General features: G+C 43.6%; 1 protein-coding gene and 2 long non-coding RNA genes across 7 annotated transcripts in view; 1 reads left to right on the top strand and 2 right to left on the bottom strand.

The window, feature by feature from the left end:
* The window catches only part of LEF1 (lymphoid enhancer binding factor 1), a 98300-nt gene extending 91391 nt beyond the window's left edge, over positions 1-6909 (top strand). For all 5 annotated transcript variants that reach the window (XM_081877054.1, XM_081877058.1, XM_081877055.1 and 2 more), the window contains one exon: positions 5862-6909. In XM_081877054.1, the coding sequence (XP_081733180.1) occupies positions 5862-5941 (80 nt within the window). In that variant the 3' untranslated portion in view covers positions 5942-6909. The remainder of the gene's footprint in view (positions 1-5861) is intronic.
* Positions 1-11809, bottom strand: part of LOC309350414 — a 691638-nt gene that overhangs the window by 577390 nt on the left and 102439 nt on the right. Inside the window, exon 2 of the long non-coding RNA XR_014160334.1 lies at positions 7783-11514. This is a non-coding gene — a long non-coding RNA (uncharacterized lncRNA). The remainder of the gene's footprint in view (positions 1-7782; positions 11515-11809) is intronic.
* Positions 4412-5980, bottom strand: LOC309350489. Its single transcript, XR_014160430.1, has 2 exons — positions 5845-5980; positions 4412-5369 (listed from the first exon to the last, which is right to left on the bottom strand). It is a non-coding gene; the product is annotated as an uncharacterized lncRNA (long non-coding RNA).

Genomic DNA, 11809 nt, shown 5'->3' on the forward strand with positions numbered 1-11809 from the left:
CCAGCTCACCCACAAAAGTCACACAACAAGAATTCCTGGAAACAGCAGGCATCACCCTCGTCTCTCAATCTAGACTTGCTTTTTATGGGCAGGCCCAAGGTGGCTGGTACTTCCTCAGGCTGCCCATGGCTGTGTCCCATTCAGCTGCACTCTCCACACCCAGTGTCAGGTGCAGCAGGTTTGCTGAGTTTTCCAAGGGGCCCAAAGGATGTGAAAAGGCCCCCCCTCTCCACTCACAGCTCTTTCTTTATTCTCTGTCCTGGCCTCCTCCTCTTTCAGCTTCTAGGTATTAGAAGGTTGTGCTGGTGGAATTATGCTTTTGACAACCAGGACGTTAGCTTATGTGTCCTGCAAGGTTCTCGTTCTCTCTCTCTCTCTCTCTCTCTCTCTCTCTCTCTCTCTCTCTCTCTCTCTCTCTCTCCCCTGCCCCTCCAAACCATTTAAAATATGTACAAAGCCACTGGACATGTTCATCTGGCAATTTGGGGTACGGTGCCATTGGTATGCTGACACCAATACTCTCCATCATGTCTGCGAAGGTCATGATTGGATAATTTGAAGTCAGTGAAGGATTGGATGTGGGCTAAGAAACTGAAACTTAACCTAGACAAGAAGTACATGGTGTAGCAACATAGGTTCAACCCGATTTGATGACGTTGCACTACCCTTAAAAGAATCAGTTCTTCAGTTTCGGAGTGCTTCTAGCTCCCATTTTGCTCCTGGTTTTTCAGGCACTGACTTTGACCAGGGGTGCTTTTGTACGGCTTTGGCTGGTGTACTAGCTACACCTATTCCTGGATTGGATAAGGCAGACCAGGCCACAGTTGTGCATGATTTGGTTACATCCAGTTTAGACTACTGTAGGACTTTCTGTGTAAGGTTGTCTTTAAAAAGTATTTGGAAACTACAGCTGGTGCAAAATGGTGCAGCCAGTTGTGTGATCAGAGTCCTTTCTTTAGAGCATAAGACTCCATTGTTGTGCCAGATTCACTAGCTTCTAGTCTGTTTTCTGCTAAATTCCAAATATTGGCAATTACCTTTAAACTCTAAACTGCTTGGATCCAGGTTACCTGAAAGGCTACCTCCTCCAATGTGGCCTTGCTTTCTCAGCTCATCAATGGAAACCCACCATTACATCCTGCTGCCATCAGAGTTGCAGCTGATTAGGACACCCAAGAGGATGTGGAACTCCCTGCCCCAAGATATCCACTCCCTGCCTTCTTGGTAATGGTTTCAGGCACCTTAACTTAAACGGGCTGTGTTAGATTGCTCTTTATATGGCACAACTGTAGTTTAGCTGGTTTAACATTTTTCATATGATAGTTTTTAGATGTGAGCTGCCCTGGGTGCTCTAGAAATATAGTGGAAAGTGGAAAGATGTATTTGAAGGAGAGTCATGCGTAAGGTAAAACCTTAAAGTGAAACTTTCCCCTTTTTCAAAGTCTAATTAATTTTTGAACCGGTTTATTTGCAGTCATTTATTGAAATTGATTGAAGCCCATGTTTCTCACGGGCGATGGGGTTGCACTGCTTGAGATATTGCTTCTCTCTAAAATCTGCCACGAGAAGTTAAAGCATTGCAAGTGTCACTATTGCCTCTCCCCCAATTACTGATCATTATTGGTAAAAGAATCCTGATGCACAAATCACTGATCATAATGTCAACTGGATGTATCAAATCAGATGGGGCAAGGAAGGTAAATGCCATTTCCTGTTGATGATAACCTAGGATAGCCAACAATGGATGAATCTTTTGCCTTTTAAATTAACTAAGTAAACTGCATATGAATATTTATCTAATTAAAATAATAATTCTGGTACACCATTATAATGAAAATATTATAAGATTAGCACCTGTATTGAGGTTATAGTAATATACAGTTTAATTAATTAATTAATAATCAAATTTAATTGGTTGGCTGCCCTAGATTACAATCAGCAGGAAATGGCATCTGCCTGCCTTAGATTTATAGTCTTTCCCCATCCTGAAGCTTTGATTTGATAGGACCAGTGTGTCCTTAAATTGCACCCCAGACTGATTAATATCAAATAGCCAGAAGTTTAGTTGGTCAATCTACTGATTTATAAAACTTGCAGCCCTGGCAGAATGACACAAGGGAGTTAGTGATTCCTTGACTTTGCACCCTATTAAATTAGTGAGTTTGAGTTTAGATCATCAGGGTTTAAGAACTGTGGGATGGAACCGATAGCTGAACTCAGAGGGGTGCAATAAAAATGATTATGACATAGGAATGCATGACAAATGAGGAAATGTTGGAAGGCGATGGTCAGATGTTGCTTAGATGGGGGGAGGGGGAGAGAAATTATGGAATGTAGCTTTTCTCAGATATTTTAAAGCGTCACTGGACCAGTTAAGGAAATGCCAGTAGGAAGTTTCTTTAGGATGCAACCAAGTACACTATAGAACTTAACTATAGTGTTGTAGAAAGGAACAAAATGCCTGGGGGAATGGAAGGGCACCCTTTAAGCAGCTCTGGAGTAAAAGGGCTGTCATTTCTTTGTGGTTTTAATCATGAGGTTGCTGTCATGGCAGAAGTTGAGTTTGATTCACTTTCCTGTCCCTTTTAAGCTCCGACTCACCCATAAACGTTAGCCTGAAAACGTATTTATTCATGAGCAAATCCAACTGAAATAATGAAAAAACGTATTCCTATGTAAATGTTTCTCTGCTCGCTCACACACCCCTTTTAAAAATGCAGTGCAAAAAAGGCAAGTCCTTGTTGGGTACTTTTGTGGGGGGAGAGAATTAAATTTCAGCCTCTGATCTCTGCATGTTGCAGGTCTCAAATTATGCACCCTTTCTCGCTGCCAAAATTTCAGTGTTATCTTTTAACAGTGGACCGTTCTCTTCCCCCTTTCTGCCCAACTTTTATTTCTGAGGAACGGCTTCCTTCATTTCTCTGCAGTCTCTGCGCTACACCATAACTCAGCATACTGGGATCTCGTTGTGGCTCGGGCTCAAGGCTTCACATATGCTAAAATGTGACTCGCAGCGCTTTGCTTTGAAGCCTAACCACAGCCAGGGAGCTGTAATTGCCGTCTTTGATTGCGCCGACTTCACTTGCGGCTTGGACTTTGCTTGGGCATGCCTGGCTTGGCGAGACTTCAGCTGCAGCCCTCCAGTGAAGCCTTAGATGTGGGAAGTCTTCAGTCTCTGTAGCACATACCTGTGGTTTCTTGAAAAGAATCCTGGCTTGACCTGTTTTATATCTGTAAGGCAACACCATAGCTGTTCCTTTAAGGCTCCAATCAACTTATTGGCAGGGAATGGAAGCCGCTTCCCCTTTGTAGCTCATGCTTGCAGGAGTTTGGATGTTAATATTAATATTTATTGCTATAGGTATTTAGAGCAGGCGAAGGACTTTTGGTTCATGGACTTCAGCAGAGCTACTGAATTGATTCACTATATGATTTCTTGGCAAATGTGTAAGCACGGACACACACGAACCAAAATCAGAGGCAGAAAATCTTGAACTTTGGGTAGCCTCCACGGAAATTTAAACTGTTGTATTTGCAGACCCCCTCCACTTTGGGGGAGGGGGTGGTCCGGTGTAGGAAAGAGGTAGAAGGTTATTAAGAAAGTGCAACTGTGGCAGTTTGAAGGAAAATAATGACAATTAAAAAGGTCCGCTATCGTGAAGGAGGCGGCCAGAGCAAGGCCATGCACATTATTTTAACCTCCTCACTTCAAAGGAGGGCTGCTGGTAATAGGAGGAAAAGCGGGAACCATCTCAACAGAAGGGCATTTCATTTCCTTCAGCAAGGAGTGCATTCCTGGCTGGTAACGGGGAATAACTCTGAATTGCAGTGTTTGTATCGGGCTCTGTGAACTGCTGGCCTGGTGCCTCAAGGCCGCTCCTCAACAGGAAACACAATGTTTTAATGTAAGACTGAGAGGAAAACCTTCCCAGGAAGAGCAACCTGGACCAAACCTTTGAAAATCTGGGATGAAAAGGCCCAAAGTAAATATAAATCAGCAGGGTGGCGCTCTCTTGCTCTCTCCCTCTCTTGCCAGTGTTCCTCTGCTGTTTGCTTTGCCTCTCTCCTTTGTGCTCCCTGGAAAACCAAAGCCCTTGTCACATGGCTCTTTTGATCCCCATGTTTTCTGGAGCAGTTTTCTGAGACAGGAAGCTGAGGCAGTTTTTTGGTTTTGGTTTTTAATTTGGGGAGTAAGAGTTTTATGAGGAAATGGGAAGTAGGTTAGTCAGGTACAGACCACCTCCACTGAAAGCAGCACTTTCCCAGAAAGCACTTGACTATGCTGTTTAAAAACATCAGGAAGATTTAACTGTAACAAACAGCAACGTAAAATCAGGGTCCTAGCAGGTGCACGTCATATGAGCAAGTACAGAAAAAAGAAACTATACACTGTAAACACTGTGCAACAGTATTTGTGTTTCTGTAGCAGTTTTATTCATGAAGCATTTTTGATTCATTCCTCCCCTCGCTCATACGTACATGTGATCACACTTGATCATCAGGCAGGTGCCATATATGTTGAAGGGCAAAATAAAAAATATATGATTAGCACTGTGGAAAGACAGTGCAACCTTCTGTGCACTTAAATAACCTGGAGAACAAATACAGGTGTTCATGTGAATCTATGTACTGCTTGTTGAATGTCCATGCTTAAGTTCTGATAAAGGTGTGCTAAAATTGTGACGTTTCCTGTTAAATTTAATTGGCCAGGCACACAGATTTGAAAACACTAGGTTTTTTTTCTTTCTGAAAAATGGAGTCAACCCCTCAAAATGCAACCGTAGCATTAGTCAACAGCTGGATAAACCATGTAGCAACATCACCATGCCTCATGCCTAAGTAGTAAGGCAGGCATCCCCAAACTCAGCCCTCCAGGTGTTTTGGGACCACAACTCCATCATCCCTAGCTAACAGGATCAGTGGTCAGGGATGATGGGAACTGTAGTCCCAAAACATCTGGAGGGCCAAGTTTGGGGATTCCTGTAATAAGGGAATATCCTGTATCAACCCATTATTGGAGGTCAATATGAAAAATTGCCAATCATCCATAAACCTGGCTTGATATATTTGCCTTAAGCGCTCCAGGTTTTTCCTAGGGCTGTATTGTTTTTTAAAGCAACAACAACAATAGCCTGAGGCTCTGTAAGCGAGAAGCACCGTACAAAGAGCAACAGCGCAGAGTGTAGGCTTTTTACTATGACGCTAAGGAATCCTCTCTTCCCCGTAGCAGTTAGGACATTATTGTGTTTCTGTCGTTACACAAAGTCTGCGGGACCTGTTGTTTCAAGCTATCTTTTGACTGCAGTCCTTCTGTGGGTGCTTAGTCTTAATCGTTGGCTATTGTTAGCAATGACCTTGTTTTGTAACCACTGTGAACAATGGAAAAAACAGGATAATTTCAGTTAGTGTGCTTATAAAACCCTAGTCTGACTTTCAAACTATATTCACAGAGTATGTGGAGGAAAAGCAGAATCACACCTGTTGGCCCCCATCCCTGGTCATTTGTGAAAAGAACTATCTATGTGTGTGTTACCTGTACAATTGTGTATTTTATATGCACACACAAGTACCAATCACTGTGTGATCCCAGTCACACACATATATAAGCAACATGGGCACAGCTGTGTTCTATTCTTATGCTGGACATGTGGACATAGCTGTCAACTTTTCCCTTTTCTTGTGAGGAATCCTATTCGGAATAAGGGAAACGTTGACAGCTATGCATGTGGAAGTCAGGTACAGACCCTGAGGTTCCATGCCCCTACTCTAAATGCTAAAAAATAGTATAATCAAACAAATAACAAAGTGTCTTGATACTTAAATATATACCCTAAAACTTTTCACCTTTCTGTTCCCTGCAGGTGGAAAGAGAAACGCTTTCTCAACGTGCAAAGCAAAGGCAGCGACATCAGGGCCCCTTCTCGAAATGGAAGCTTGTTAAAATCTCCAGGCATGTCCTTCATCTGCACAGACCACCATCAAGGAGTATGTCTAGGATGCCGACAACACTTGCCCCGATGTCACTGCTTAAAAAGACACTGAACCATAAAGACAATCACTGCCAGGCCCCTTTGCTATCATGGAGTCCTAAGAGCAAGGAGAACATGTCAGAACTTCCCCAGTCAACAGAGTAGCTTCTTTCCTTTTTGGTCTTCGCTCCGCCTTACACTCCTCTTTATATCTCTCATGCATTGTCAATGCTGAGTCAGCAGCAAATATAGTTCGGCTGTGTTTTTGTTTTGCTTCAGGCAGCAGAATGATGTAAAAGCCAGCAGCAACTCCCATCCTGGCCCTTCACACCGAAATGAACACACTAAATTCGTCAAGGAAGGCACAACCCAGTTTATTTAAATGCTGCAAAAGGATCAATCTTGGATTTTTAGCTTTTAAAAAAAGAAAACTTGAATGCTTTTTATGTTTTAGTTATTTCCTTGGTGTACATTTTTTTGAGCTTTTAAAGAAGCATCCAAACGCCCCCCCTTTATTTTTTAAGAAAAGGAAATTCCTATCCTCTTTCCCCACCCCCTTGCTGCTCCACCCTGCAGGAGAGGAACCAAAATGTTTGGAGGACACTGGCTTTTTGTTCTGTTAACACTTTGTAGCATAACCATCCTCATTGTATATGTGTACTATGGAGTTAATACTAAACATAACCCATCAGCTGGTCACTAGCCATGTTCATCTATTTCATTTACTCAGTATGTGTAAAGGCAAGATATTTCATCAGGTCTGACTACAGCGAGCTCTCCTCCTCCACCTACCCTGAATTTCCTTGTAAAGAAAAAAAAAAAGCCCAGCACTTGAATTATTATTACTTCAATTGTTCTGTATTTGTATCTGTTTTTGTTAGCCTGTTTAGTGGGATTTTATGCCAGTTGTTGAAATGAGCATCGATGTACCCATTTTTTTTTCTAAAAAAAGTTTAAAAAAAACCTTTTTGCCAAAAATACCCGTCAACCAATATATATTTTGTCATTCCAGTATGAGTTAATGTGCTGAGCATTTTTTTTTGTTTTTGTTTTTTAAAAAAATAAAAGCTTTGTAATAAAACTACAAAATACTTTATGGCTGTTTAAATGAGTCAGGGGAAGAAGGGGCCATAACTCAGCAGGAAGAACATTTGCTTTGCATGCAAAAAGTTTCCCGGTTCAATCTGCAACATCTGGCTGGATAGGACAGATTGCCTGCCTTGTAACCCTGGAGAGCCACTGAAAGTCAGTGCAGGTAATACCTGAGCTAAAAGGACTAATATACCCAGACTCTGTGTAAGGCCACTTCCAATATTTATACAATGCTCTCTAAAACAAGGGCAAGAGGACCCACTGGGGAAAAATAATCTGCTGTTCTGTGTGGCTTGGGTGCTTTCTTATTTGCTGCAATGTTTCACTGAAATCAGTGGGGCCTAAGTCATGGCCAAGTTTGCAGTCCTATACACATTGAATGAGGGACATGGTTGGCGCTGTGGGTTAAACCACAGAGCCTAGGGCTTGCTGATTGGAAGGTCGCGGTTTGAATCCCCGCAACGGGGTGAGCTCCTGTTGCTCGGTCCCTGCTCCTGCCAACCTAGCAGTTCGAAAGCACATCAAAGTGCAAGTAGATAAATAGGTACCACTCTGGCAGGAAGGTAAACAGCGTTTCCGTGCGCTGCTCTGGTTCGCCAGAAGCAGCTTGTCCTGCTGGCCACATGACCTGGAAGCTGTACACCGGCTCCCTCAGCCAATGAAGGGAGATAAGTGCTGCAACCCCAGAGTCGTCTGCGACTAGACCTAACGGTCAGGGCACATTGAATGAGGCTCATCTGCCATTGCTTTTTAACAGCACTCATTTGTACCCTATGGCATGGTGCTATTTGCCTCAAGCTCCCCAATTCTATGTAAGTATATGTGGAAGTGGTATCATGGTGTTCAGCGATACTTCCTATTAAGTATGCCTAGGAATTCAGTTTTAGGATGCAACAGCTATGCTGCTTCTGCATAACACAGAGCATCAATAGGCCATTTGTTCTTCCAAGACTTATGGCAGGAGAACAGAAGGAAAAGGCACACTGCTTTTGAAGGTCATCTAACCTAGCAGAATACATTAGAAATGGTTCCTTTTGTGCATGTGTCCCTGGGAAGCAAAGTTATTTCAATATAAAGACAGTTAAACAGATTCAAATACGCTACCAAATGTGCAATAATTCTAAAAATTAAGCAATGTACGGCACAGACAGACATCACAGCCGTGCAGTAAGTCATAGCGTAGTTTCTGGTACAAGAAACTTAACTACTTGCAAATTCCGTTAGCTTTAAATGCCTTTGTGGGAGTGAATCCCAATTAAAACCTGACAAGTGAGTCATTGGGGGGAGCCTTCAGCCCATGGGCCACATTTTGTCCAGCAGGTGGCTCTTCTCCAGTCCAAGCCCCCACCCCTGACATCACATGTCAAGTATGGGGCAGGTAAGAGATGTGGCTGGTTCAGCTGCACGATTAAGTTCGCCATAGGAAAATGTTGTGTGCAGTTAATCCACGCAGAAAGCAGGGTAGAACTCAATGCAGGGCAAGGAGTTCAATCTTGCTGATCTGCAGCTTCAAAGCATGGCTCTTAGGAAGCCTGGGGGGTGCTCTGAAATCGCTATCTTCCCCTAACTTCACCAGGTGGGCTGGTCAAGCCAGTTCTCAGTCACTTGATACCAACTTTGCCTGCCAAGCTGGTGAGGAGGTACTGGTCCGCCAAGCCCAAAAGGTTCCCCCACTGCTGTCCTAAAGTTTGTATCTGGACTTGGGTTGCTTCGTCTAGATCAGGCATGGCCAAATGTGGCCCTCCAGTTTGGGGACTACAACTCCCAGCATCCCTAGCAAACAGGACCAGTGGTCAGGGATGATGGGGATTATAGTCCCATAACAGCTAGTGGCCCACGTTTGGCCATGCCTGGTCTAGATAGATGGTTATAAAGCAGGCTGCACAAGGCACTGCCTTGTTTGAGCAGTCTGGTGGCCTCTGTTTCCCCCCCAGCCCCCCCCTTACAAGCTGCCTTCTAGTGGTGGGCTGGAATTTGACTTTCAGGGGTATGTCTCTGTGTTTATAGGGGGAAGATGTGCTTAGTGTTGCTGCTGCCATGGCACGCACAGCCCGTTTCCAAGCATCCCAACTCATGCAAGGCCATCAGCCGCCTTGCCTTCTGCCACCTGAACCTTGTTCACTGCCGCACTGGTGGTTCTTAAGGTCTGAGAGCAACTCTTGTAAGCCTGTAGACCTTTTCAACGCCACTTCTGAGCCTCTGACCTCATTGCAGCTTTTGTGTGTCTACGTGAGCCCCTGAAATTTTAACAATGTGCACCAGAGTCTGCACATTCATTTTGATGTTTATACCACAAATTGGAACAGTTGGCAAAGGATGCCTTCACAAGGCCTGAAAACAGCTGCTCTTATCTTAAGCATTCCCCTCCCCCCCGCCTTTAAGTACTTATGTGTATCCTACCGTTTTGTGCTGCTTCATCTTCTGAAGTCTGACATAGTACTGCAACCTGCTGCTGTGACTGCCTCACTTGAGAAGTTTCTACTGTCTTAGCTTAGGCCTCCTTGTTCGATATGTCGTTGATATCGCAGACAGCTGAGCAAGCTAAGGGTCTTGAGCTCTGGAACAGAAAGGCTGTTGGCTTTGAACAGTGAACTCTGTTTTTAGAGATAGCAGCCACTTTTCCTATGCACCAACTTCACATATGGCCCTTGGGGATTTGCTGTGCGCATTCAATTACGCTTGTAAAGCACATGTTTTACAGAAACTTGGTACAACATATGAGGACAAAAATGGCACTCCAATGCACAGGCAGACTCAATTTTTCACTTAGCACTTCAAGGGTAACCTGCAAGACCACCCCTTAACGATGTCCAAAATTCAGGCTGAATACTTGCACTTTTCCACCCAAAGGTCAGTTCTTTACACATAAAATGTAATGATTCACTAGTTTTAGCATGACTTTTCTATTGTTTAAGAGTGCTTTAGGCCCTTGAGAGAAGTGGAATCCCCAGCATCTTCTGAGAATGTCCCCTACCTGAAACCCTCAAGAGTTATATAGATAATATTGAGGCCACATTCACAGCATATGTATAAAAGCATTATGACTTTAAACAGCCGTGTCTTCTGCCGAAGTATTCTGGGAGCTGTAGTTCATTAAGGGTGCTGAGAGTTGTTAGGAAACTCCCCTATTCCCCTCACAGAGCTACAATTCCCAGAGTTCTCTGGGAAGAGGGATTAACTGTTAAACCACTCTCTTACCTCTGTTCCACGTGACTGGCTGTTGCTGGCAGGAAGCCACGGTTTTTCCTAAATGTTGTAGGGAGAGGATAACTATGAACAGCAAACATCACATTTCGTTCTGCACCAACAGTGGTAGGAGAAAACATTGCACCATCAGTCAGGTGCCGAACTCAGATGATCAGTGATAGTACCAATAGTCTTTTTTGATAGGAGGTGGTGGCGGGGGGAGACAAGCAAGCTTCACAGTGATCTACGTATTCACTTCAGTGAATGTTTAATTCACAATTAAAACTTGACAATTTAGGGCTCTGATGGGTATCCATTTAACATCTTGGTTTACAGCAGGCATAGTTAAACTCAGGCCTCCAGATGTTTTAGGACTACAACTCCCATCATCCCTGACCACTGGTCCTGTTTGCTAGGGATGATGGGAGTTGTAGTCCCAAAACATCTGGAGGGCCGAGTTTGCCTATGTCTAGTTTACAGCTATGCTGCTGACAGAAACACTTGTCACAGTACTACTTTCTAATAAGGCTCTGACTCCCACTTATTTTCCTGCATTTCTGTTCGCTCCAGTTCCTTCCTATTTATAGCCATAAAATAATGCAGATCCAAACACTAATTTTCTTCCTTTCCTTTGCCAGCCCAGTATTCTCCAAAAGGGTAAGGCAAGAGAGGTCTCTACAGACCCCTCAGGTGTCAAAGTTCAGCAGAGAGGTCCCTCTTGGTAGTTACACCACCCTCAGAATCTCAGGGAGGTGATGGGCTAGGAGAGGACATCCACTGTGGCAGGCCTTAGTCGTGAAAATACAGCTTTCGGCAAATGCAGAAGACCCAACTCTTTGACACCTGCCACACTATTTTTGCAGGCGTTGATTGTTTAAGCTGTTTTTAACATTGTATTTTAAATATTGTAATCTACCTTGGGACCTTAGGGTGAACGGAGGACAACCTATTAAAATAGTAGTTGTAGTAATTAATAATAATAATACTGGGAAGGGATTAGGCAATATGAGGTTCTCTTTCGGGGGATTGCATCTATATGGAGAATTTAAACTCTATATAGCTTAACCTGAACAAAAATATCCATTTGTCACTCATGCAAAGCACTTTCATCACTCCTGTTGGCTTTGCATCCTTGCCAGACTCTTACTGTAATTTAAGCCAGGTATATGGAAAAAGAAGTAAATCCCAAACAGCTATACAGTGGTACCTTGGGTTAAGAACTTAATTCATTCTGGAGGTCCGTTCTTAACCTGGAACTGTTCTTAACCTGAGTACCACTTTAGCTAATGGGGCCTCCTGCTGCCACCATGCGATTTTTGTTCTCATCCTGAAGCAAAGTTCTTAACCCGAGGTACTATTTCTGGGTTAGCGGAGTCTGTAACCTGAAGTGTATGTAACCCGAGGTACCACTGTACTCGCTATCTTGGCATTGTATCCAGTTCTTAGGTACCGCCCTCCTCACATAGCCAAAAGCAGTCGTCTCAAACTTCATGCATAATTTCTGCAAGGCTCTAGTATTTTTCCGACCTGAGACTCTAAAGCAGAGGTGGAAACCTGTGCCG

Source organism: Podarcis erhardii, assembly GCF_964252035.2.
Source record: "Podarcis erhardii genome assembly, chromosome: 9".
NCBI lineage: Eukaryota > Metazoa > Chordata > Lepidosauria > Squamata > Lacertidae > Podarcis > Podarcis erhardii.